Genomic DNA, 27,869 nt, shown 5'->3' with positions numbered 1-27,869 from the left:
TCCTTCTTCCTTCCTTCCTTCCTTCCTTCCTTCCTTCCTTCCTTCCTAGAGTGATGAAATTCAGGACATCGCACTTGACATCAACAACGGCTGTCGTACTTGCAGCTCTGCGTGCAGCAATTCAATTGATCGACCAGGAAACGCCCCAGGAATAGTCCACCTTCTGTTATTCCAAGGCCACCCTCCAGAGATTGCCCTCTACATTACGCCGTGGACCCCACGAGCGACTTGTCGCGGACACACCTGAAATTCACCAACGGACAGTTGAGGCAGGACATGACATCGTATCTCAATGGTTGCCAAGTCATTGCGCCAGCCTTGGAAACGAGTAAGCAGACACAGCCGCTCGATCTTCACTTACCAGTGCAGACTGCGTCGCTATCCCGCTCTCAACAAGAGACGCAGCGGGAAAGCTCCGGGCGCCTGCTCGCGAGCTTACGTTCGCGCAATGGAGTTGGGCAAACCTTAAAGACCAGCGCCTTTGTTCCCTAGATTTGATTCCCGCCACAGTGACCGCATTCCCTCGGCGGTGGAATACAAAAATGATCGCATACCTTTCAATGGTTGCACGTCAAAAAAAAAAAAAAGAACGCCAGGTGGTCAAAATTAACCGCAGCCATCCACTACGGCGTCCCTGTGCAGTTTCTGGAACTTTAAACCTTACAATATACTGTGAAAGAGCGCAAGGAATTCTGATAGTTTTGCCCTTTCTTTTGCTGATTTCCTGAACTCCATGTTACGCTTCTCTCGCTCGTATTAGAATGTTCAAAAAAAATTGTTATAGAATTCGGCATTGTCATCCTAAAGGATCGCAGCCTCTTCAGAGAATCATTTTTGGCGCGGGTTGAGGCGTGTAGGCAGCGAGGGTATGTTTCAACACTCTCGCTGCGCATAATTAGAACATTGCAAACAGATCTGGTCGCTTGCCGAGGCACTTGTGACGCGCATGTCTGTTTGAAGCGAGTGCGCGATTGTCTTCCTAGGAGAATAACGGCCAGCCTCGCCGATGACAGGACAAATTACATCCACGAGCCCCGCGAGCCCAAATGTAATACACATTATTCAAATAGTCATACTAGGACTTGAACAAATTTGCCGTACTTTTCATTATAGGTCTTTATGAAACTTCCTTCCCCTGTTCTCCCAGACAATGACGGCTGCGCGGTTTCCAGCTTCGCATCCGACAGGCCTTGAGCACATAAAAACGGGCTCGGATTGCCTACCTAGTGGGTCGCTGAATATGCAGCGAGTATTGTTTAACGAAACGCCGACATCGAGCTACGCAGTGGATCTTTAGCCCGACCTCCTCGCTGACGATAGAGTCAGGCGACGCTTCTTTGGCGTTGCTTCATTCATCTATGATGTGCATAGTAGACGCAGCTGATTAGTGAAGACAGAATCGCACCTAGACATTTTTTATTTTTATTTTACAGAACTGAAATTTTACAGGCCATTTACGGAAGCAAAGGTCTTGGGAGCCTGGGCTCACCGTTCATTAGCCCAGAAAGCCATTCGAGCGCTTCTTCAGTACCTGAAGGCAACAGACTTGAGTGCCCGACTATAGACATGCTGCATCTAGCTCAGTGCATGTGAAAGTGCGATGTAGACTCATGTCTTCTCTCTCTCTTTCACACCCCCTCCCCACGTGTAGGGTAGCAAACTGAACTCAGTCTAGTCAACCTCCCTGCTTTTCTTCCTCTCTCTCTCTCTTTCTCTCTCTCTCTCTTGGTCTGAATCTTAACGAGCGAGGTCATGCGAGGTAAATTTACGACGTTTCGGTTGGTGAAATTAAAAGCGTTTGTTGTACAGCGGGAAAGTTCCGTGCGCTTGCTCGGGACCTTACGTTAGCCCCATGGAATTCGGCAAACTTCAAAAACCAGCGCCTTTGTTCCCTGGATCCTAATCTGAAACTCCGCCTTCCACATGGCTCACCACGACAGGAAGTAACTCCTATTTGTCGCCTATGGCTTGGAGTAGCTATTACCAATGCGTACTCTTACCTCATCGGAATTGCCACAAGTCCGGAAAGTGAAGTTTGCGGGTGCAAAGAGACGATAGCGTGCCTTCTGTGTGATTGTCGTCGTTTCTATGTATAAAGTCCTAAGCACCAAGCTTGACAAGATTGACAACTGTCCCTTTACGGAAAGCAGAATTATTGGACCCTGGTCCCAGCCGACGTCGGCATGAACTGCTTTAAAAGCGCTAGTGGGCTTTTTAAAGGAAACGGGACTCATTAAAAAAACTATAGAATGTGCGAACTGACGCGTTACCCTTTCTTTTCTTTTTTTTTTTTTCTGCTCTCGTTTTCCTACCTTTTCTACCTTATCCCCATCCCCCTGTGCGGAATAGCCAACTGGACACTTAATCTGGTTTACCTCTCTGCCCTTCAACCCTTGTTTTCCTCACCCCTATACCCCTATTTTTCAAGTTTAACTTTTGTTCGTTACAAGTTTATTTATTTATTTATTTATTTATTTATTTATTTATTTATTTGTGTCGTTTAATTTATAAGTGTGGCTTCCAAGATTTGTAAGCAGCTAGTGGTATAAGTGTGTGTCAGGAAAGCAGAAATTCGCAGAATATTTTTTTTTTCTTCATCTGGAAGCCTTACTGAAGAGGACTGCCTTCGAACATATATCTGGATATTTCCTACCATAGCAAGGAAGGCACTCCTGCAAAAAGAACTTGCCTGATCACAACAACCCACTCGATCACTCGCAAGCGTTCGCGATCACCCCGCTTGAATTCCTAAGGAGAGAGCACATCATCGGCTCTCTCTCTCTCCCCTCCTCCTTCCGCGCATCTGAAACGTGCCTTTCTCTCTTTGGTTCCTTCTGTGCTGCAGTTTCTCACACGTGGTGATGAATTCAAACCATCTGTAAGTAACTGCTTCGCGCGCACTCTCGCGCTGGGCGCTTGTATGGTAGGCAGTACATTTTTGTGAGTGTACGGTTACATTCGAAGCGTGATCGGCGCTAGCAGCGCAGTTCTTTCTCGCCGTTCTCAGTTGTATCCCTGCAGCGGCTAAGCTTGGGCGGTCCACGTGGGCAACAAGGCGCCAAGAATGCGGAAGGCTGGCTGGGCGCGGTGCACCTGACCAAGCAGGCCAGTCCTGCAGGTAGGCTCTCCCTGCGGCTTAGGAGTCCTGCGGGCGAACACGCTTTCCCGCCACGGGTGCCTGTTTTCGTGCAGTCGCCGGGCGCAACGGCCCGTCCGCAGACGACGCGCGCGTGAGTCAGCTGAAGCTGGCAGCAGCTGCGGCCGTCAGCGTCGCCGCTATTGGGCCCCGGCTGTCACGTAGGCCCCGGCGCTAGACGCAATGTTGTCAGTGCGCGTCGCCAGGACGTGCTGGCACGTGTGCGCGGAGCCCCAGGCGGAATCGATCGCGGTGCGTTGGTCGCGTGGCCCGGGACCTCATGACGCGCGTGTTTACGTCACGGACCCGAATCGATGCGTGACGTCGCAGCGCGTCTTATGTCTGCCTGCGCTTCCCCATTCAGGGCTGTAGAGACGTCACCGAACGCGGCGCTCGGGATTGGAGCCGTGACGTCACGACCCGTGGTTGCGTCATGACCGCTCCCTTTCGGCTCACGGCCGCTATAAAAGCTCGCCGGCGGCCGGTGCGCCCGGATTTTGACGCAAGTTTGCCGACCTCTCAGACACATTCATGCAGGCAGCCTCGTCTTCGCTCAACGGGACAGCTCGCGAGAGAGGCCCTCTTACAGCGTACGTCGGCACCGGCCATCTGTAACCAGCCTCCGGATACCAGCCATACCATTTGCAAGCTCGTCGAGCACCGAGCACACTGCCGCACTGACCAGCAACCAGTGAGTCACTTCCTTCCGGCTGGACGGGCCGGCCCGGGCTGCCTCACCCGTGGTCGACCTGTGCGGCTGACCCTTGACCTCACGCTTAGCCGGTGGGCAGCGCCGAGTCCGCGTGACCCGCGGGATTCGTGGCGGCTGCTCGCCGGCGTGGGTTCACCCTATTGCATCTTGCATTACGCGTCCACTGAAGTTCGCTGCTGCCTTGTAAATAGCGTCTAGGTTTGTTGGATTACCCTGATTTGTTGAATGCAATTATTCGCTACTTCGGTTGACGCTCTTACGGCCGTGTGTGTTGTAGCTTGTTGACATAAGCTTACGGTCTAGACCAAAAGGCGACACTTGGGAACTTGTGCTCAGGATACATTCACTTGGGTGAGCCTCTTTTCGCGCTGGTACCCTTCAGTGGCTTTGCATTGGCGCATCAGCGAACATGAGTCTTGTCTGTTGTATTTATGCCGAACGTTAGAGTGTAGATGAGCTTGAGTGAGATCCGCAGAAGCGTAGTCGGAGCAGCTGCCCTAAGCAGCGCTGCAGTCACCGCCAGTGAGCTCGTGGCCATCTCTAGGTTGTGCGGCCGCACTGGGGGCAGCTGTTGTGGCCTGGTTGCCCGACAGCCCGGAGTTAGCTCGCCACTGCGCCCGCTGACGTCACGTTGACGCCATTGTGACGTCACGTGAGTATTGTGGGAAGGGAAGCGTCAGAAGGGTCCAATAATAGTGTAGCGCCGCGCGTGACGTCAGCGGCCGTTTCGATCGGTCTATTTCGGGATGCTTGTACGGCCTCTTCGGGCGCCCAAGCCTCGCCGATGACGTGCACACGCTGTGACCTAGTTCTGGCGCTGCGGTCCCTTTGGCGAGTCCGCCTCTGCGCTGCTTTCCCTTCCGGCCGACGTAGGGGCCCTCACTCCTTTTCCTCCCGCCGCCGACCCTCGCGAATGCCGCGCGGAAGAGCTGAGCTCGCGCCCGCCGCTCTTTTGTTTATACCGATGCGCGAGAGGTCAGCGAGTATGGGTAACCTTGACCTTGAGCATTAGTTAGTGAACCTGAGGACACAAAATCCGATCGGAGTGTGCTGCCAGCTTTCAGTGTTGTTAGGAGTTCGTGCAAACAAAAATCTTCCTAGTACTTGTTTGGCTTACGCACTCACAGTCACATTTACGCACAAGCTGGCATAGCTGCATTTGCTCCCCACCCCCCATTGATTATTGCAAAGCATTCGCTTGCATTTTCCGAACTATACAGATTTTCCCACTGTGTCGGTGACAGTTATCTTATATTAGAGATTGAGCCGAATAACGTTCATACAGGTATGTTACCCCTGCGGACGAGACGACATAGTGACGACCTTTTAAGCACTGAAAGCGTCAACAAAGCGTCAACAACATGCCGTATGCTTTTCACATCGAGGTTTATGCAAGCGCTACTGAGATTCATACATCCTTTTTCTTCTTCCCCTTAATCTACATTTATGCGTATACTGGCGCACTGAAACTACTGACTGTTGGCTTTCGATTTTCCGGCTGTATTTTCGTTCTGATATTCGCTAATAACTATGATATCGCATGCGAAGGCACTTTCTGTCTCATTTATCAGTTCACGCGTGGCATGTTGATTGGTTGATCAAGCGTTGGGGTTTAACATCAGAAAGCAAAGCAAGAGCTATGAGAGGCACCGTAGTGGAGCGCTCCGGAATAATTTCCATGGCCATCTGGGCTTCTTTAACGTGCACCTTAAGCACGCTACGCGAGGGTTCTTGTATTGCGTCCCCATAGGAATGCGGCCTCTGTGGACAGAAAATCAAACTCACAAACGTCACAGTCACTGAGCCACGGTGGCGGTTCAGCATGACATGTCAGCAATGTGCGTCGGGATGTTACCGTAGGCATTCTTCACAGTCAGTAAACACTCAGTTCACAGCCTGTTTTCTTGACATCATATAGTTACACGAAAAATACATACTGCGCTGTTTATTGCTAGTACACTACACTAGCCGCTAGGCTAAGAGTACTGGTACGCGTGCTTTGCAGGTATGTTGAGCACTTTTGAATGAAATACACCCCAACTGTTGGCGTGATGCTGTTGATCTTAGCCGACTAAAAATCCGTGGTTACTCTCGCTGTAACGTAGCCAAGTGCTCAAGTTATGAAATGTTAGCTCAGACGTGACTGTCCTAAAGTTATTCTGGCTAGCCTTAGTCAGGGAGCACACCCGCCGCGGTAGCTCAGTGGTCATGGCGTTGCACTGCTCAGCACGAGGTCGCGCGTTCGATTCCCGCCACAACAGCCGCATTCTCAACGGGTGGAATACAAAAACGCTCGCATACTTTTCAATGGGTGCATGTCAAAAAAAAAAAAAAACAGGTGGTCAAAATTAACCGGAGCCGTCCACTACGGCGTCCCTGTGCAGTTTCTGGAACTTTAAACCTTACAATATACTGTGAAAGAGCGCAAGGAATTCTGATAGTTTTGCACTTTCTTTTGCTGATTTCCTGAACTCCATGTTACGCTTCTCTCGCTCGTATTAGAATGTTTAAAAAAATAGTTATAGAATTCGGCATTGTCATTCTAAAAGGATGGCAGCCTCTTCAGAGAATCGTGTTCGGCGCGGGTTGAGGCGTGTAGGCAGCGAGGGTATGTTTCAACACTCTCGCTGCGCATAATTAGAACATTGCAAACAGATCTGGTCGCTTGCCGAGGCACTCGTGACGCGCATGTCTGTTTGAAGCGAGTGCGCGATTGTCTTCCTAGGAGAATAACGGCCAGCCTCGCCGATGACAGGACAAATTACATCCACGAGCCCTGCGAGCCCAAATGTAATTCGCATTATTCAAATAGCCATACTAGGACTTGAACAAATGTGCCGTACTTTTCATTATAGGTCTTTATGAAACTTCCTTCCCCTGAATATGCAGCGAATATTGTTTAACGAAAGGCCGACATCGAGCTACGGAGTGGATTTTTAGCCCGACCTCCTCGCAGACGATAGAGTCAGGCGACGCTTCTTCGACGTTGCTTCATTCATCTATGATGTGCATAGTAGACGCAGCCGATTAGTGAAGACAGAATCGCATCTAGACATTTTTATTTTTATTTAACAGAACTGAAATTTTACAGGCAATTTACGGAAGCAAAGGTCTTGGGAGCCTGGGCTCACCGTTCATTAGCCCAGAAAGCCATTCGAGTGCTTCTTCTGTGCCTGAAGGCAACAGACTTGAGTGCCCGACTATAGACATGCTGCATCTAGCTTAGTGCATGTGAAAGTGCGATGTAGACTCATGTCCTCTCTCTCCCTTTCTTTCACTCCCCCATGCACCTCCCCACGTGTAGGGTAGCAAATTGGACTCAGTCTGGTTAACCTCCCTGCTTTTCCTCCCTCCCTTCTCTCTTTCTCTCTCTCTCTCTCTCTCTCTCTCTCTCTCTTGGTCTGAATCTTAACGAGCGAGGTCATTCGAGGTAAATTTACAGCGTTTCGGTTGGTGAAATTAAAAGCGTTTGTTGTCGCATTTAAGTCGACACGCTTGGGCTGCCTCACCTGCGCTAGAAGATCGTACTCGCCTCTCTCTCCTAAGTGACATTTACACCCTTCACACCTCTGTCGGTATCCAAGCAAAGGCACGCCTGGATTACGTCCAAGCTTATACTTTCTTCTTCCCTTCTTTCGAGCACACCTGTCCCGTATTCGCAAAACTTCTCTTCTGCAAGTGCTGTTCGCGAGGGGCCATCGCCTCCGCGACGTTATCCTTATCGCGGCGATCGCTCTGACGAGTGGCGTGCGCTCAAGCGGCCGCCAGTGTGCAAGTGGTGCTTTACGTATGCGAATTTTTGTGAATGCGGGCCTTGGGACGAATTTCTTAAGTTTTTCTTTCGTGAGAACTTTTTGCCATTGGACTGCCGCCTTAGCTACTCCGTTCGCCATGGTGATTGGCCGACACTTGTTTTTACGAACAGTTTTAACGTTAGAACGTTTTTGTGAATTAGGCACTTGTTCATTCGTTCAAGCGCTCGGGGAGTAAGGGGAGTTGGCGCGAAATAATATTCAAAAAATGATGGAGTTGCATATTTTCAGCTCATTCAGAACGTTCGTCACTTTAGCTCCCCTACGCTCTCTCCCCAGCATAGGGTAGCAAACCGGATCTACCCATCTGGTGAACCTTCCTGCCTTTCCCCTTTCTTCTGTCTCTCTCTCTCTCTCGCTCTCTCAACAATGGCGTCGTTGTGAGATACAACCACGCTCACAAACCTCTTAATGCGGGCACTAGTGACGAAGGCTATGACGTTACAGTACCGTCAATTAACGTATTATTTATTTATTTATTTCTCTGCCTAGTTAGTGCGTAGTTCAAAGGTTTTCATTGTTCTTGTAATACTAATGTAGGACTAACTGGCAGCATGGCTAAAGAAATTAGCCCTGGCCAAGGTGCTCTACTTTACACGCTACAAGCTTGCCCATTTTTTAACTACTGGCCAATGCTACCGTTGTAAAAAAGCTTACAGACCGTGAACAGGGCGCGGTAGCCTACCCCAGTGTCACTATGGCATCGACAGGAGTGCTGCAATATGTAATCAGTATGTTTTGTTTGGCTGCGTGCTGAAGAAAATCAGGGGGCGTATTTTGTCACATTTATTTTCATTTTCAGTTCTTATTCATATTCGTCGTTGGCACGCATGAAGACACGCGCCCACTGTCGCCAGGATTGGTCACTCGGCGGGACGTATGGTAAAAAATTAATAGAACGGGAAGAACAAAATCTTCACAAAATACGGCCCCAGTACTCGCACTGCGATTGACCCGTCACGGCTCTCTACGGACTGGATCGAGTCAAAAATTGAAAAAGAGTTGTGTGGTAGTGGTGACACAGGCGATGCAAAAATTTGAGTGCCCGACCCTTGGTTTCTTAATACAAGGTATAGCATACGGTAATCTTCAAACCGAAACGCGGCCGGTTGTGTTCCGGAGCGACAAGAATGTCTCTAGGTGCCATGCAAATATTGTATTACAAAATTTCTAGTCAAAGTTTCCTACATTACAGGATCATGGAGCAATGTGGTTCGTATATCCGGATTTTCTGACATGTGTGGCCGACAGGTGAGCACCACTAATTATTCACTGCGAACAAAATGGCAAGTGTCACATTTCCTACGATTCATCTATCCTAATAAATTTAGGTGCTCTCATGAGTTCAGTTATTGATAGCCCTCATATACTTCTACTAATTGATAACCAATGACATTATTTCAATACAGGTAAAACTGCTACTTGCGGAGAGCTCGTTTGCACTAAGCCAATACCTTATTATTGAGACTAGAACCCCGTGCACTTTGCATTTCTCTTTAACGGTGCACGGGCAGTAGCGTCTGGTATCATGATTTACTGATGTTCTAAGCTCCGTGACACCATTTATTGATGCTTCAGATCTTTGACGGTAGTAAAAACTGTGCTTAACTTAGCGTCATAACACACCCAGCCAAGCATAAAACGTCTCATCTGCTAAATGGCGCTGAAAAATGTTTGTGGGCAACTATAATCTCGTTACCCTCGGGCGAAGCTGCAACACAGTTCTTTGACACTTGTACACAACGACCAACTCCTGAAAGGCATAAATATTACGTTCAGTAACAACTGTGATAACACGATTAATTGTTCCTTCCTCTCGAAATGGGAGACTCGCATAAGTAATGTGCATCTGGGAGCAGCGGTCAACATCTTTGACTGCTACTCGTGAGTCGAAGGCTTCACCATTCTTATGGCTTTTTTGTCCAACAGCGGTGCGGGATACATTGCACGATTATCAGCGACACATTGAACTACGACATCTTGAGTCCTGTTTCTACCTCCCCTAGACTCCGAATATTTCTGCATTAAGAACTGCGGCCATGAAGAATCAATTGGCCATATTTTGTGTGCCTGCCCGCAGTACAGTACACAGACTCATATCTGGTTAACCTCCCTGCCTTTCCTCTTCATTCTCTCTCTCTCTCTCTCTCTGCATTAAGAAGCTTGCCACATCTCGGCACACGGAGGGCAGCGGTGCTAGTTTTACGCTAGATGTTGGGTCTCTGTTTATCGCGAGGTTGCTCTCTTCACGCTGCGTCCCGAGCAGGCGAGCCACAAGCAAGAACTTACCACCGCACATGCCGTTCAGTTCCTTTCAAATAATGTTAAAACGGAGGAGGCGACTACACTAAACGAGGAGAGCCGACTGTACTACGCTTTCCCGCTCTCAGAACTGTGCTTTGCTATACTACGAACCTCTGAATTTTGATGCGTTCTTCTTTGACGTAAGAGAAGCGCGGCGGCGTTTCCTGAGCCGATCCGCCTTCAGCAAGAAATGTGGTATTGTACTGAAGTCACATGTTCGCCGTCGACGGCTCCGTAAGAGTGATGAGCTCTCTATTGCCATTCATAGTCCAACTGTAAGAACAGTCTCCTAAATGTAGCCAAAAGGCGAAGCATGCTAGTAAATTCCTAGCACACTTGCTAGCCGGTTTGTTGGTATACGGGCTGCACAAGTGAAGCAATAATTTGATGAGTGGGAGCAACATGCTACAAACTGCTACGAACCGCCTATCACCTTTAGAATCCGTACTTCTCTAGCAGCTTTCAGACTCTTCAGGCGATGGCCACCAAGACTTGCGAGTCAGTATTTATCACCGACTATTTCGTTTTAGAACCATGAGCCAATTTTATTATCTACTCAGCTAACCACAAACGGAAGCGCTATTTAGAGACTCTGCAGTAGATTGAGTCAAAAAATCTAAGGGGCGGATTCACCAAGCTGCACGCAGGCAAGAGTGGCTTGTGATTGGCCCGAAACCTCGCTTTTGTTTCGTTGGCCGCCACGATTGGACACCGCCCACGCTGCAGCCAATGAGGTCCTTACGCGCGAATGTTGTCGGGAATCTGGCTCCTTTCTCTACGAAATGGGGAGAAGGGAGCTCAGACGGAACCCACTCGGATCTCGTAGTTCCGACGCCGGTTTTATACTTCCGTCACCGGGTCCCTTTACCTTCCCGCGTTGACACCCACGGCAGCAGCTACCGCGCATTTGCCGGTCCGCAACGGCGAGAAGGCGCCGAGGGAGAGAGATCCGCGACGCGCGCGCCTCTCCGGTTCTAGTTTCGAAGTCGCGCCTGGAATCTTTGGGCGAATTCTTCTCGCGCTGGACGATCGCCTATCGGCAGGGACATTAGAGCAATGTGACTCCAGCGTGCTCGCTATCTGCGGCCGCACGCGATAAAGGTGCCGCTCGCGTGCTGATAGAGCTCGCTCGGCCGGCGCGATCGGCTCCACGCAGTCTGCCCGCAGTCGGCGCCGTTCCGAGGTGCCCCTCGCCTCTCGTGGCCCTGCCGCCGCGCTTTCTCGACGCGGCCGATTTTTTTGCTGGAGTCCGTACGCACAACAGTGTGAGTATGTGCGCGCACGTGTTGCACGCACCGCCGACGCTTCGGAGAGCTGTCGAGTGCTCGCGTTATGCGCGAGCCGCCGGGCTGTCGCCGAGTGCCAGGCGGCAAGCAAGGCGAACACCGCCGGGGGCGCGCCACTTAGTTGAGCGCAAGACTTCACATTTGCACCAGCGGTCGACCACCGCAATGTTGGGCGTGTCTTCGCGAGACATTACGCGTCCGGGTCAGTTCGCACGACGCAGATCGTACAAGAGCAGGCGGCCTCCTATCGGGATGTCAAATGCGGCCACTCCTCGAGGAATAGCTTTTACGGACTAAGGTCATCTTGAATTCGCCCCCCCCCCCTTGCCCCATCTGGTTTCCCGTTGAGAGCAGCTCCTGTGAACTGTAGCGCCGGCTTTTCAGCATGGACACATCGATCTCACTCTGAATGCAACGCTTCATGAGATTAATTTGAACCCGACTGTGGAGAGCGAAAGAAAAACAATACGAATTAACGTGACGTATTTCTTGTGCTCGCTTAATGGATGCACTCGCCAATGTGCTATCAACTCTGGCGTTTCTTGCATGGGTAACGTAGTTGAAACGAAATTAGGTATGCTCGAGAAAAATTGTCATTGCCTGTCAGTTGCAGGCATTGGCAGTTCTGGAAGAGCTGGTCCAACGTCGCCGTTGGTCTGCTTTAATTCGGTTATCCCAACGCAGCTTCCACCATTTTTTTCTCATAAATTATGCTTCAATGTTTCTGTGAGAGGTCAGGTTTGTTTACGTAGTACTTATCGCGATGTCAATATTTTACCTATTGTGTCTTCTATGTAGTGTGTCCTTGCTGACTGCTCGTCATGCTGTGTTCATATCATTATGCTGTTTACTTTAACACCCTGTTCATTATCTTAATAAACTCTCTGATGCTAAATAAACCTGAGGGCTCTAAAAATGTCACTTAGATTTTCTGCTCAGGTCATAGGTTGGCTGATTTATGAATTGTTTTGCATGAGACACGTTATTAACGTTAAACGTTATAACGTTCTCTTGTTAATAACGCAACTTCGGTAATGTATTCCTTTCATGTTTTTTAGCCACAATGGTAATTATACCTAAATGCTGTTGGTGGCTTAGTACAAATCATTTTTCAACGCAAACACATTTTTTTTCTCTGAGTAGTGATGACGTCATACAACCATTATTCACAGTGTGCCGTTTCTTGATAGTTGTGCTGAGCGTATACTTCTAACAAGTTATTTTTGTATCTACATACAAAGCTCTTTGTAGCTGATGTCACTTTCTTTTTACGCCGGCAAACAAACTTAATATCCAAGGAGGAAGAAATGCACACTGTGTTTTGTCTTTAGCGGCTTGTGCGCGGTCTTGACATAGCTTCGCTGACGCCAACCAGCAGCTGTGTCAGAACAATGCTGTCTCAAAGTAGAAGAAAATGAAGAACAGAATACTTTGAGGGAATTTCCTGCTTCTATAGTACATCTCGACTGGCGCGCGGTAAACCTTACTCAGCGTTGACGCGAGGATCATGCGCCTACAATGTTAACCACCTGCGCTCACTATAGATTTGAAAAGATAGCTACATTTCTTGCCAGGCATCTGGCATTAGTGGCTTATACGGAAGCTGCAAACCATTACAGTGAGATAAATATGCTCATGCTGTGTAGACTACGTCCAAGTCCTTGAGAGAGTGCTTTTGCAATTGGCTACTCCTTTGCAGACGGACAGGACCGTATCTCTACTCTCTCAAACAAGTGGTGCGTCATGTGGACAATGGATTTCAATTATACAACAAGCCGAATCATCTCGTGTCAAAATGTTAGTAGAACGTTCTCGCATACAGCCACCGCTCTGTCGTTACCATTAGCGCTCCTCACGGTGCTCCGAGGTGGTGCCTGGCTGAAACGGCAACGAATAACCAGCATAGCAAATAACTCGCTCCAACACTAGTCCTGGTGTGGTCAGCGCCGTCTCTAGTGCTTACTCGTGAATTCCGAAGTTGTAATCGCAACGCTGTAAACTGATGGCTTGTTCTATGCACTAGGCTCAGATAGGCCCATCAGCGAAGCTGCTATGCCGTATCCAATACAGGAGCCGAATTCACAAAGGCTTTTGTTTGCAACAACCTTTTCTGATTGGTCGGCGGCCTTCGCTAATAAGTTCGCTGTCACTGTTGGACGGTTTGTGTTCTTGTGAGCTTTACTAGCTTTACTAGTATAGGTCCAGAAGTACATATGGATGAAATTACAACTGTAGTGATGATGTACAAATTGTCTGTGAATTAGGGTCACCTCGCTCTTTCAGGCATTTTCAGGCTTGGAGTGACGCCTAACACCGGCAAAAAAAAAAAAAAAAAATACCGTGAGCCAGTGGGGCTATACTAGTCCAGGTGTAACCAAATGAGGAATGCCCACTAAGCTTCAACAAAAGACACTCCCTTCGCAGAACAGGAATTGACCTCCCTGGTGCAGTATTCGGCCACGATATGTATATATATATATATATATATATATATATATATATATATATATATATATATATATATATTCAGAAATGGTGATATGTACATCAGAATATCTGCAAATATTATACATGATTGAGTTGTGTGTTGTTTTGTGTTTACATCATTCGGTTATGTGAAACTGTATACTCAACATGTTACCAGGGGCAGGAGCCTCTGTTAGGCCTTGAGCCTTTAGCTCCTGCTCCACTTTCGCTGTAGAAAGAAATGAAATAAAGAAAGAAAGAAAAAAGAAATTATCAGGCATTGCGTGGGATATTATTGGCCTTAGTGAAGCTAGAAGAACTGGGGAGGCTTATGCAGTGCTGACTAACGGCCCCATCCTCTGCTACAGAGGACTTCCAGAAAAGAGACAATAAGGGGTAGGATTTCTAATCCATAAAGACATAGCGGGCAATATTGATGAATTCTACAGCATTATTGAGAGGGTATCAGTAGTCCTAATAAAGCTAAATAGGAGGTATAGAATAAAGGTAGTACAAGCCTACACTCCAACCTACAGTCACGATGATGAAGAAATAGAACAGTTTTATGAAGATGTTGAAGTAGCTATGAGAAAAGGGCAAACTCAGTGTACTGTAGTTATGGGCGACTTCAATGAAGAAGTGAGGCTGGTGAGCAAGAAATTGGCAACTACGGCATCGATTCTAGGGACTCTAGAGGAGAGATGTTGGTAGAATTCACGGAAAGGAATAAGCCGAATAATGAATACCTTCTTCAGGAAGCGTAGCAATAGGAAGTGGACCTGGAAAAGGCCTAATGGAGAAACAAGAAATGAAATAGATTTCATACTCTATGCCGATCCCGGCATAGTGCATAATTAGAAGTGTTATGTAGGGTAAAGTGCAGGGATCATAAGTTATGAAGAGAGAAAGAGTCAAATTAGTGAAGAATAAACAGGCTAAATTAACCTAAACGCAGTAAGGTTAAAAGCAGACCAATTCAGGCTGCAGCTTGCAAGCAAATATGCAGCTTTGGAACAGAGAGAGAGAGAGAGAGAGATGCAAATGAGGGAAAGGCAGGGAAGTTAACCAGAGTTAAAGCCTCCGGTTTGCTACCCTGCACTAGGGGAAGAGAAAGGGGCAGTAAAAACGTAAAGAAGAGCGGAGACAAAAAGAAGGGCGTGAAAAAGAAAGCTTTGGAACAGAGAGATGATAATGAGACAGAGGTAATGAATGAAACCATAACTAGGCTGATTTCAGAAGCAGCAATTGAAGTGGGTGGTAAGGCGCCAAGGCAACCAGTAGGTAAGCTCTACCAAGTAACAACGGACCTAATAAAGAAACGGCAAAGCATAAAAGTGTCCGATTCAAGGAATCAGATAGAATTCGCGGAACTGTCAAAACTGACCAACAAGGAGAAAGAAAGGGATATTCAAAATTATAACGTGAGAAAGACGGAGGAAGCAGTAAACAATTGGCGCAACGTGAAATCAGTGTAAATAAAACTTCGCATAGGACAAGCCAAGATGTATGCATGAATGTTAAGCAGGTTAATATCAGCAATTTCGAAAATATAGTAAATGCAGCGCAAGAATTCTGTACTGACCTGTACAGTACCCAAAGCAGCCAAGCTATCTTCATTCGAAGTAGTAATGAACAAGATACAGAGGCTCCTTCTATAACTAGCGATGAAGTTCGAAGGGCCTCACAAGAGATGACTCGGGGAGAAGCGGCAGGAGAAGATGAAATAACAGTCGATTTATTCAAAGATGGAGGAGATATCATGCTTGGAAAGCTTGCGGCTCTTTATGCACAATGTCTTACGACTTCAAGTGTACCAGAGAACTGGAAGAATGCCAACGTATACTAATTCACAAAACGGGAAACGTTAAAGAATCGAAAAATTATAGGCCCATTAGCTTGCTTTCGGTATTGTATAAAATATTCACCAAAATTATTTCCAATGGAATAAGGGCAATACTTGACTACAGTAAAACAACAGAACAGGCTGGCTCCAGGAAGTGATATTCTACAATGTATCACATGCATGTCATTAATCATGTAATCAAGAAATCAGCAGAGTACAAGCAACCGCTCTATATGGCTTTCATCGATAACGAAAAGGCATTTGATTCAGTAGAGGTACCAGCAGTCATAGAGGCATTGCGTAATCAAGGAGTATAGGAGGCATTCGTGAATATCTTGGGAAATATCTACAAATATTCCACAGTTACCTTGGTTCTCCACATGAAAAGTTGAAAGTTATTTATGAAGAAAGGAGTCAGCCAAGGATAGACAATCTCTACAATGTTATTCACTGCACGCTTAGAAAAAGTATTCGAGCTGTTAAACTGGGAAGGCTTAGGAGTGAGGATCAATGACGAGTATTTCAGCAACCTTCGGTTTGCAAATGACATTGTCCTGTTCAGCAACACTGGGGATGAATTACAACAAATGATTGAGGACCTTAACAGAGAAAGTGTAAGAGTGGGGTTGAACATTAATATGCAGAAGACAAAGATAATGTTCTATAGCCTGGCAAGAGAACAAGAGTTCAGGATCGCCAGTCAGCCTCTAGAGTCTGTAAAGGAGTACGTTTATCTAGGTCAAACACTTACAAGGGACCCTGATCAAGAGAAGGAAATTTACAGAAAAGTAAAGATGGGTTGGAGTGCATACGGCATGCATTGCCAGATCCTGACTGGGAGTTTACCACTATATAACTGAAAAGAAAGGTGTACAATCACTGCATTCTTCCGGTGCAGACATATGGGACAGAAACTTGGAGACTGACAAAGAAGCTCGAGAACAAGTTAAGGATCGCGCAAAGAGCGATGGAATGAAAAAATGTTAGGTGTCACGTTAAGAGACAGGAAGAGAGCGGTGTGGATCAGAGAGTAAACGGGGATAGCCGATATTCTAGTTGAAGTTCAGAGAAAAAAAAAGGACCTGGGCAAGCAATGTAATGTGTAGGATGGATAACCGGTGGACCATTAGAATTACAGAATAAGCGCCCAGAGAAGGGAAGCGCAGTTGAGGATGGCAGAAAACTAGGCGGGGTGATGAAATAAGGAAATTTGTAGGCGCAAGTTGGAATCGTTTGGCGCAGGATATGGGTAATTAGAGATCGGATGGAGAGGCCTTAGTCCTGCAGTGGACATAAAGATAGGCTTATGATAATGATGATGCTTGTCCAATTGTTAGCGTATTCATAGACGATTAATATGTTACTGATTTATTGGTTGCCATCGTCAAATGCAAGAATCGTCAGGCCCAATGGAAAATAGGCTCCTCGAGGTTCACGCTTTGTATCTGTAGCTGATCTAAATTCCCGAACGTCTTTAGCTCGTGAAAGAAAAAAAAAACGATGAAAAAGGAGGCGCAATGGCGTCATATTTGGCGCGCGAAACTGTAAAGTGTTCTTGTCTCGATTGTGATGGCGGCGCCCTGCTCGACTCTCCCACGCAGCCCTCGCGGTGTCTGAGCCGGAAGACCAGCCCAGCCCGAGTGCAGCTGCAAGCTCAGCGGGATCGGAACCCAGCACGGAGCTCGAGTCTGCCTCCCAGGCTCTGGCGACAATTGGGGCTGCACCGTCAGAAACCATGCTGCTCCTTGAATCACCGCAGGTAAGGCGCCCCCTACTTTTACTGCTTGCGCTCGCGGGCGCCCTGCCAGCAGCGCCGTTCCTCGCGAGAAGTGTTTGCCGTGGCCTGATGGCGGATATTTTCATGTCGAGTGGGGTGTCTTTGACGCCTGGCAAGAAAACATTGGCCGGTCCTATCGCGAAGAAAAAGAAAAACATACGCGCTTAAATATGCTGGGTGCTGCTCTGAGCGCGAGTGTAGATATACTGTGGTTTCGCGGGCTTGAAGTAAATTTGTTTAATTTGCGGGCCTCTTTCTATTGGTGTTCTCATATTGTCGATTAAAGGTACTCCAGATTCCAAGCGATGGTATGAGGGATATATATATATATATATATAGTAAGACTGCCAGGAAGAAGATATGAGATCATTATTATTATTATTATTATTATTATTATTATTATTATTATTATTATTATTATTATTATTATTATGCAGAGATGACAGTGATGAAGTGGAAACACAGGAGTTACATCATTTAGCTGGGACTTCTCAATATGCGAAATCCCCCCCCCCCCCCCCTCATGTCACAGGTTCCGGTACTTTGCTTTACAGGGTGTGACGACTATCATGAACAAAAATTTAATATAAGCAAATGCCACTTGGCTGGACAGAACCAAGGTGATGCTGTTTGCCGTCGCTTGGAGATACTCAGATTATTTTGTGCATTCCGCCTAATTACATAATTAGTCTTAATTAATTAATCGAGTTCTCAAATATCGTAATTCGATTAAAAGTGTGAATGAGAGAATTGTAGAGAAACAAGGAAAACTCTCGATACAGTTTTCAGTTGCTCAATACGTGCTACATAAACGTGTTTTTCCGAGCGTGAAAGAAGCCCGCGAATACACGCTAAATTGCCGCATGACTGGCCGCTCGAGGCACAATTGCTACAAAGGAAGCCCATACGGGTTCCTCGAAAGAAAAGCATCGCAACTGAAGAAAAAATTTGTCCTGGTCCGGGACTCCAACCCGGGGCCACGGCCTTTCCGGGGCAGCCGCTCCACCTTGCGGGTTTCCGCAGAACTATCACGTAGCACGTATTGAGCAACAAAAAGCTGTATCGAGAGTTTTTCTTGTCGCTCTCCAATTTTCTCACTGACACTTATAATCTAATTACGATATTTGAGAAGTTGATTAAATAATTAACACTATTTATTTAATTAGGCGGAATGCAAAAAAGAAAGTAATCTGAGTACCTGCAAGCGACGGCAAACAACATCATCTTGGTTCAATCCAGCCACGTGGCATTTGCACATTTTGAGGTCTTGGTGCAAGACAGTTGGGACAGCCTGCATATCGCATGCGGGGGTTTCGTTTGCGTGCGCGTGTTGAGTCAAACTTCGGTGCCTGCCTGCCTGAGTTAGTGACGTCGTGCCCGTGCGTGTGAACTGCAAGCCGGAACGAATGTCCCGCGTCCCCCTTCTTCGTTCGTCCAACCAAGAAACCCGATGATGAAGAGTGTAAAGGTATAAAGCAAACTAGAAAGCAGCAGACAAGGTGTCAGGCCGGAAAGGTGGCGCTGTGTAAAACGCATATTTTCAGGCTCTGCGGATTCTCAGATAGCAGGCGTGAACGCCAGTTTTCATGTCACTGGTAAGATGGAGCGTAGATGTTACCATTGCAGTCGCGAAAACACAGTCGTGTTTTTCTTTCTCTTTCTTTTCCTATTCCTTTCTTCTTTTTTTTTTTTTTTGCTTTTTCTTTGCATTAAATGCGCAGCTGCCTTCGACATGGGGGAAAACAAGTCACTAGACAGCACGCATGACTCGGCGGGAACCGTTTCTTAACGTTCACGCCTGGCAAGCGCTAAAACAATGTTTCGACACAGGTCACCGGCAAGTCGAAGACGCGTTCGTAAAGCCGTAGACCAAGGCTCAAGATGCAGAAATTACTGCTGCAAGGACGCCCGACCAATTCGAACAAAGACGGTCATGCCGGCGACGTGAATCTCCTCGTGGCTGTGTGTACGTGATCACCTGCCCTTAAGCACAGTCCTAGTACATAAGAAAAACACAGCGTAAGCTTTCGCTCTCATTTTATCATGTTCCCCTACTCTAGCACGGGAACATCCCATAATCCAGTACAGCTACTTGACAGATGTTTTATTTACTGCACTCACTCAGTCGTTATTATTCACAGTGATTAGATCGGGGTGTGTGTGTGTGTGTGTGTGTGTGTGTGTGTCCGTGTGTGTGTGTGTGCGTGCGTGTGTGTGCGTGCGTGTGTGTGCGTGTGTGCGTGTGTGTGTGTGTGCGTGTGTGTGCGTGTGTGTGCGTGTGTGTGTGTGCGTGTGTGTGTGCGTGCGTGCGTGTGTGTGCAGGGGGGGGGGGGTGAGCTAAGGGAGGGTTACCAGGCCAGGCTGTTACCATGTGCCACTGTGCTTCGGTTTTAATGATCCGGTACTAGTGAGGGAGATAGTGCTTGCGGAGATGAAGAGGCGCTATTTTCTGCATTCCTTTAGGGAGCACGGTTCGGCGTCTTGTAGTAGTGAATGTAACGCTTGCTGATACGCACCACAAGGCATGATGCTCCTGCGCATGTCATTGACATTTTTTTTTTACTATTATTATTCAGTTACTTCTCAGATTGAGTGCTCTCGGGAGTTCAAGGCTCCTCACTATATTTGTCACTGGACATGATCCCTCGTCAGTCTTGACCATGCTCGGCCCTCGAGTGCTCCCATGCGCACCTCAGATGTGCGTCAAGCGCATATCGCGTCGTATTGCCGCGGCGACAGCGCACGTTCCCCATTGCTCGCTCCAGGCACCTGCGCCCCTGCGCGTCGGAGATTCAGGGCGCCTTCAAACAATGGGCTGCCTTACGAGCAAGCGGTGCTTCGGTTTCCTGTACAAACGTGGCTCGAATTTGTGTCTTCTTTCCATTGTCGGGAGCTGTTCGTTTTATTCTCTGCCGTCAGCCGTCACGATACGAACGTCGCTGTCGCTGCCGCAGCGTGCGGAGCCGCGACTTGTCGGGAGTGAATTTTCGTCACACTAGATCGATGGGCCGATGCCTCTTCTTCACTTTCTTGTCCGCACCTGCACATTTTGTTACGCACGAAAGTCGGCCGGGAAACGAGAAATCTGTTTCTTTCGTTGTTCGTCTTGATTTCGTTTTCGTCTTTCTTTTCCCCAAGGATACCGACGGGTTAAGTGACAATGGTCAGTGTCTCGGAAAGTCGGCCTTTCTTCTTGCTCGCCTTCGATCCCGAGTTTTGCCCGCCATATCGAAAGCGTTACTACCAAGTGCATGCGCCCCCCCCCCCCTCCCTTCTAGATACAGCCTTCGACTACGCCTATTATTTTTCTTGTGTCTATTTTTGAGCCAGTTGCATTGTCATTTTCCTTTTTTTTTTTTTTTGCAATTGAAACAATTTGACTGAAGGCTGCAGCCGCTGTTGATGTATGGGCTCCGCGCAGCGCAGCGCAGCAAGCTCTGCGCTGGCAGCGTCGGCGACGCGGTAAATACTGGCTACGCCACGAGCACCCCCGCTGCTCCCTCTCCGAAAGCCACCTTGCACAGCAAAACGCCTTCGATCCAATGCGGCGCGATGCACAGCTGCACTCACTTGACGCCACGCCGAACGCCTTGCCGAAAAAAAAAACTCACAAATAAAAATACTCGCTCGGGGTGCTAAGCCACTGACGTCATGTACTGCCAGCAGCTCTGATAGCATTACGATAGAAAAGTACCTCTCGAGCAGCCTAGAATTGCACCTTGTCTGACACTCACCCATTGCAACGCCACCTGGACGATCGCTAGCTCAGTCTCGGGCCGTGAACCTTGAGGGAGTACTGACACCTATTTTAAAAGTTGTAAGAACTCTTCCACAAGCTTCTCGCGCGTAAAAGGATGACGCTTAGCAAGCACGAACGTTAGGAAGCGCTTATAAAAAAATTTAATTTCACACTTTTGGAACGCCGGTCCTGACGTCATCGACATTACCGCGACGTCATGACAGAGGTATGAAGACGTTGACCATTAAAGAACAAAAATAACGACACTATTGTACACGTTTCTTGTGGCTGCTCTCGCGTGTGGAAGCCGCATCTATCGCAGAAGCGAAGCGAGCCAATGTATCGTGACGTCGTGACGCATCCACCACCTGAATACCGAAACTGCACTGAATTCGCAAATCTTTTCGTGATCTTTGCCATTGGCCGGCTGCCTTCGCTAATGATAGGTCCAGCATTAGGATTGGTTGAAATTTTCTCTTACGAACAATTGCACCGTATTGGACGTTCTTGTGAATACGGGCCCTCGTTCGTAGAATAAGCTATTTTCTTTTAGGGTGGTCTGACACTTGCCAGAGTTGTTTCTTTGGTTTAGCGGTTTGTGACCTTCAGGTAACGATGAAGTCGGAAATTTAGTGTCAATGCTCTCTTAAAGCTCTAACTTTATCTGGGAGCCCTGTTTTCTTGGCGTTTGCCACATACTAAAGAAATTTTAGTCAGGTTCAAGTGAATTATGTTTTTTTATTGACTACATATGTTTACCCAACTCACATAAGGGTCAGGTCTGGTTCCAAAAACCTTGATATATAGAAATATAGGGGTAATAAGTTTTGGCCGGCGTTTAAGAGTGTGTCAGTGATACAAATAGATTTCCGCTCTCTGGACCTGCCAGCCAAGTCTCCACAGTACGCGTTTTTGAGCTGAACAAGTTTCTCAGGGTGTATAATAGATGTTATGCTACATTTGTTGACGAAATTTGATAAGCATTTTTTGGCATTTGAAAAATTGCAGCTCTTTCTCTTTATCTACCGCCATGAATCCGCACATCTGGAGTCACGCATAGTTATAGGTGAGCCTAATGCCCCTCTGACTTTTAGTAATGGTGAAACTGTTTTTCGCCATCGCTGGCACCATCATAGTTGTCTCTTTGTATGTCTATCTTTGAGATTGTTACAATGCACGTAGAAACGTACAAAAGCGATATCCCATATCCGATATCCGCGCCTGCCGAACGCGGTGGCAATGGTGGTAGTCGAGGAAGCGGAACTTGTAACATTAGAGCCTTGATCGTGTCTATTCGGAATACATTTGCTGTAGGTGTTTCGTGATACATAGCATGACAGAATGTTTGACCATAACAGTTCCTGAACTACACGCCAAACCTTTTCATTGTGACGACGTCTTCGCATGTCTGTATCTGTTGTGAGATCGCCACTGCCCCTCTCCCCCCCCCCCTCACTTATTTTTCTAACTCCCGTTCCCCATGCTATAATATGGGGTAGCAAACCGTATTATATGTTCTGGTTAGCCTCCCTGCCATCTCCCTTTCTTTGCCCCGTCTACCTTTCCCTCGGAATCTAAAAAGTATGCATGTGCGCACCGAAAGAGAAAATGGTTTACTCCTTGGGAAGGAGGGGGCTTCCACTGCGTCTTAAAGCCGCTATCTTAGTCTGTCGTAGATGGCGCATTAAGTTTTTTGCCTACCCTGTCAACAGAAAAGAGCGAAAGATTATCCCTTTGGAGAAAGGGGGCTTCCACCATGTCTTACATATAGTACGTGTCGCCGCTGATGTCTCAGTCAGTCATAGATGACACATTAAGTCTTGTGGCTCCAAATGTAACACCACACTCATTGTGCAGATTTCTGAGGGAGTTTTGCGGCCATGTATGCTGCGATGATCAAAGAGCTCTATGACTACAATATATAACGACATGGGCCTCGCCAAAGGTTCTTCCGGAGGCACGTGGGAGAGGCTTACGGTAGAACCGACTTGTGAATGACTTTCGTTTCAAAGCAATACACCGATTGTAATTTGCGTATCTGCTTGAGGCGACCACCACGGGTCGAGATTTCCGAGTTTTTCTACACCAGCAGGTCAGGTCAGACATGCACAGGATGTTTACCAGCCTCAACGTTCGGCCAGACATCGCCTTGCACTCGAGCGTGGCTTTGTATATGCTTGCGACGGCAGTTGTCGCAATCGAAATTTGTTTGACATCGTGGTGCCTCGGTGAAGGAGGAGTGCCCTTTCCTCGATTTATCCGTTCCCATTTCCTCGCTGGGCTGCGCGAGCCCTGAAAGGTAGTCTCTACGCTTGCGCTGGAAGGTTGTCTTCGCGGACGCCTCGCGCTGCTTATCTCCATTAAAATGCGCTCAGGAATAAGAATAGGGAGCCGGGTCGGGAGAGGGTGCGGCCGCCGACTACGCAGGTGGGTCGCATCGCTTCGGACATCAGAGGTTTCACTATCGTTCTAAAAGAAGCGCATGGCTATCGAATGTTTACGTTGCCGCGGCGACGATAAGTTGAGCTGAAGTGAGAAATTCCATTCCCAGAACGTCAACAGATAAGCGTGCCGCGCACGAGTGCAGAGCGAGAGGTGTCACGCGTGCAGCCTGCGGTGCCTGCTCGAACGCGTCCACTTGCATCACGCCGTGCGCGCTCGCCATGGAGTCCGCCCGCCACTCGAGGTCGCACGGAGCGCTCCGCTAATCGCCGTCCTGCTGACACCCGCCTCCGCTTCACAATTTACCCTCTCCCCTTTCTTGCGGCGGAGTCGCTTACGAGCGTAGTTCACCTTATCTACGTTTCATTCTACGTCCATTTTTGTCACGCTGAGTGCTGCGGAACCCCGAGCACTCGCACAACGGACGATCGTGTTGGTGACGACAAGCGATAGACATAAGACACTTGTTGCCGAAGACGGGATACGTGTGTCGCAACCCTGCATTCGATCACAGGCTAAATATGCGCAGTCCTTTTTTGCGCTTCAACAGCGCGTAAAAGTCTACACACTCTTAAAACAGTTGCGCCCTTCGGAGAGCATATTTGTCCCACAACGATAATCGTCATCTGCCTTGCTTGCGTTTCCTTTCTTCAAAACGCTGCGCTCGCTACTTTCCTGGCGAGAATGCTCTGTCATGCTGATAACGCGCATGCCGTTCGTGACTCGGAAGTACCGGGCTCGCAGCGTTAAAGAAAGGAAATGCGGACAAAACATGACGATTATCGTTGTCGGACAAGATACCACCCAAAGGGTGTAAATGTTTTTAAGAGTACACACTAAAAAAAGTTTACACCCTTTCGGGCTTATCTTGTCTCGAAACAATAATTGTCATCTGCCTTGCTTTCGTTTCCTCTCTTGAAAACGGCGCTCGCTACTTTCCTGTCGAGAATGCTGTGTCAAGCTGATAACGCGCATGCCGTTCGTGGCTATACCGGGCTCGCAGCGTTAAAGAAAGGAAATGCGGGCAAGGCACATGACGATTATTGTTTGGGTACAAAATACAACTCAAAGGGCGTAAACTTTTTTTTAGAGTGTAATATTCAGAATGGCATGCAATCTCCTTAAAAAGTTAATTGTGGGCTTTTACGTGCCAAAATCACGATCTGATTATGAGGCACGCTGTCGTGGGGGGGGCTCCAGAATAATTTGGACCACGTGGGGTTCTTTAACGTGCACCTAAATCTAAGTACACGGGTGTTTTCGCATCCCACCCACATAGAAATGCGGTCACCTTGGCCGGGATTCGATTCCGCGACCTCGTGCTTAGCAGCCCAACACCCTATAGCCACTAAGCAACCACGGCGGGTTGCAGCCTCGTTGCGCAACCGTATATTAGGCCGTATGCACTTTTTTTTGGTCGACTCGCTTTGGTCTAACGGACAGGCGCTCGTCATTATTTAATTAAAAACAAAGTTGCGTCTTAAATTTTTGGGAGGCGGTTGTATTAATAGATAACGCCGAGTATTAAACAGCTCAACAGTTTTAACGAGCAAGCTAATTCCACTCATGCCTACAAACTAATAATTTATAGTTGACCTCGAACAAAAAGACTTAGAAAAGCGCATCTGATGACCTGTTTTATTTGAAGTGGCACGGGGTCTGTGCCTTAATTCTTTTCCTCATGGCCTGTCGAGTTCAACGACAAATTTGCCTTATTACGCCTATCATGACCAGATAGCCGATGCGGACGCGGTATATGCACCATTGTATACTCCATAAAACTTACCAGGAATGTTTGAACCTGATCAGTCAAGGTTCACTGACGTCTGCGACAACGACCAGTATCAGTTACCACTCATTAACTTCAGTTCAATGCATCACGATGATGCGCGAAAAGCTGTGAGTAGCAATTATCTTAAACTCACGAAAATTACCTGTTTATCTTCTGGGGAGTGTCACCTATGCCTACAGTGCAACGCGCACACTGCATTATTTGGTTGGGGCCCCCCGCAGTAAGATTTTAGAAAACCAATCGCTCACGAATGAGCGTTAGGACGGCTCATTGTTGACGACTGAATGTTCATTTCGGGTGTGACTTCGTATCCCTGCACTTACTGCCTTCAAGCAGCGTGGAAAATAAGGTAATACTATAACCGGGCGTGAGAGCCAGTACCGTTCGAGCTCCCGCCAAAGTTGGATGTTAATGATAGAGGGATCAAAGATGTGACAACAACCGCCTCGTTGTCGTCGGCGGTTTGCAAAACGTCTCCACAGCGGCCACCGGGAAGGCAGGAGGGCCCGCGCCCGTGCATCCGCGAAGGTCCACTCTCAGGGAAGTAGGAGTGTTCTCGAAGCCCAGTCTCGAGCAGCAGGGGTGGAGGCTGCCGTTTCATCTCTCCCTCCCTCCTTTTCGTGGCGCCGCTGAGTTACACCCCCGACACAGCCGGCCCCGCGCTCTTGAGCAAGCAGCCCTCGGAGACTGCGCCGTTCGAAATGCAAAAGGAACAAACTTCATTTTTCTTTTTTTTTTTCTACCAGCACCGTCCCACGTTGGCGCAACATTGTTTGCTCCCGGCGAGTGGCTGCTTCACCACCCTACGTAACCTGTACGCCGGTCTGTGATTGGCTCGCGGAGGCAGTTTTCTTTTCAAGGCGGTTGAGAGGCAAGACGCAGCTGAGACTGATGAGAGCACCGAGTAGAACAGATGGCACCCAGCTTCTCATTTCTCGTAGCTTGCTTCTCTCTCTCTCCCCCCCCCTCTTTCGAATAGGGCGATGCGGGCTTGACAAGATAATGCTCACCCATAAACATCGCAGATGTCTTATTCGAGACTGGGTTATACCGCGTGCGGAAATAATATTCAGCGTGGCACTGCATCGTCACACAAGGGGTTCGCGAACGCAAAGCATGGTCGCTATAGCCTGCGTGCACTTCGGCACGACGCTGTATTAAACAGCTCCACACAGGCAACGTTTTCGTGGCAAAAGATTCCCGAGGCGATACATGCGACGAAACACTTGCCTTATTTAGACTCGCCCAGCTGCACGAGAACGTGATCTCGTAGCTCGGGGCTCGCCAAAGCCGGCAGGGGGAAGCACATACCAAGAACCTGTGTTGCACGCAGGTGACGCTCAACTAATGCGTCAGGGAAATTAGAATTTGTCGCCACCCACTCACAACAGCTTTCATCACTCCCCTCCCCCCCCCCCTCTCGCTTTCTCTTAACTCCCTCGGATTGCTCCCACCGCTCAACTCGTATCCTTCTTGTGATTGATAGCTCAATTGTGGCTCCTTTCACGTGGTTATGCGTTTTCGACGGGCGTGGTAAATATTTGCACGTCCGTCAAACGCTCATTTTCGTGGCATTTAGCGAGCGTCGTCGCAGAAGCGACTACATACATCACGTGCTTGCGCATACGGTCCTTGTAGCAGAGGTTGTTTACCTACCTACTCGCCGAAGCATGATCCGCGCCAACTGCGGCGCGCATATAACTCGGTTTGCAACCTTGAAGACGTCTAAACGTGAACGTGAGCGCGTACGTTCCTCGTCTCGGGTCAGAGAATAGAGTCATTCGTTACAATTTCATTTCTCGTTAACCAAATAATCGTTCCGCGAATCAGACGTTAAACAAGAGTTCTCGGAGAGTAGAAAAGAATATATATATATATGTAACAGTTCTTTGAACTGAGCGCTACTTGGGAATCAGGACCGCTCGAGTTGGTCCTGCCAAACACTCGCTGACAGGCTTCAAGCAAGCGGTTAGTCTTTGTCAAAGCGTGCCAACGGCATTTCCCTTCTGGCGTTGCAAGACAGTCTTATAGCCGACTGTGAATATTGCACACATGAATTGCAAGATAAAGTTGAAATTCACCGTATTACGACGAAACTGAGCAGTCGACAGTTACAAAAGTATACAAGATAGATGCACGCGCTAAGCAGCAGGCGGGCGTATTTCATTGTGACTCACAGTCGCGGTAAATGCGATGAAGAGTGATAAAGATCGACTACACGCACCAGATCTCTATGGCCGTAGAGTTCCTCTTCGTGGAAAAGTTTGTCCGGCGAACCAACTTCGTGCATTGCTTGGAACTTCGCCTTTCCCCTTGAGAGACGCAAGTTGAAGCATTCGCTCTGGCTGCCTGTTAAGCGCAATATCGATAGGTTCACACACTTTTGCATACGCCCCTCAAATTGAGTGACGTCATTCTAATGCACGTGTACAGAATAGGATAGATTCATTGGCAGCCGCGAAACCTTTCCACATTGGTGCGAGAAGCGTCTTAATCTGGCTCTGCTTTGTGTGCTTTCAGATCATCATCAGCAGCAGCTTTATTATTATTATTATTATTA

The 27,869-nt window shown here is 48.0% G+C and overlaps 1 protein-coding gene across 8 annotated transcripts in view; it reads left to right on the top strand.

The window, feature by feature from the left end:
• The first annotated feature begins 2,638 nt into the window (after nucleotides 1-2,638).
• The window catches only part of Hr38 (Hormone receptor-like in 38), a 43,966-nt gene continuing 18,735 nt past the window's right edge, over nucleotides 2,639-27,869 (top strand). For 3 of the 8 annotated variants that reach the window (XM_050193261.3, XM_050193260.3, XM_050193259.3), the window contains exons 1-4: nucleotides 2,639-3,827; nucleotides 8,856-8,911; nucleotides 12,950-13,047; nucleotides 17,161-17,318. In XM_050193261.3, the coding sequence (XP_050049218.1) occupies nucleotides 3,570-3,827; nucleotides 8,856-8,911; nucleotides 12,950-13,047; nucleotides 17,161-17,318 (570 nt within the window). In that variant the 5' untranslated portion in view covers nucleotides 2,639-3,569. Of the gene's footprint in view, nucleotides 3,828-8,855; nucleotides 8,912-11,109; nucleotides 11,230-12,949; nucleotides 13,048-17,160; nucleotides 17,319-27,869 lie in introns of those variants that run through there. The other 5 variants (XM_055061571.1, XM_050193271.2, XM_055061570.1 and 2 more) reach the window with 5 other exon arrangements.

The sequence above is a fragment of the Dermacentor andersoni genome, chromosome 1 (assembly GCF_023375885.2).
Source record: "Dermacentor andersoni chromosome 1, qqDerAnde1_hic_scaffold, whole genome shotgun sequence".
Lineage (NCBI taxonomy): Eukaryota > Metazoa > Arthropoda > Arachnida > Ixodida > Ixodidae > Dermacentor > Dermacentor andersoni.
The sequence above is the reverse complement of the archived record's forward strand: the minus strand, read 5'-3'. Positions and strand labels throughout refer to the sequence as shown.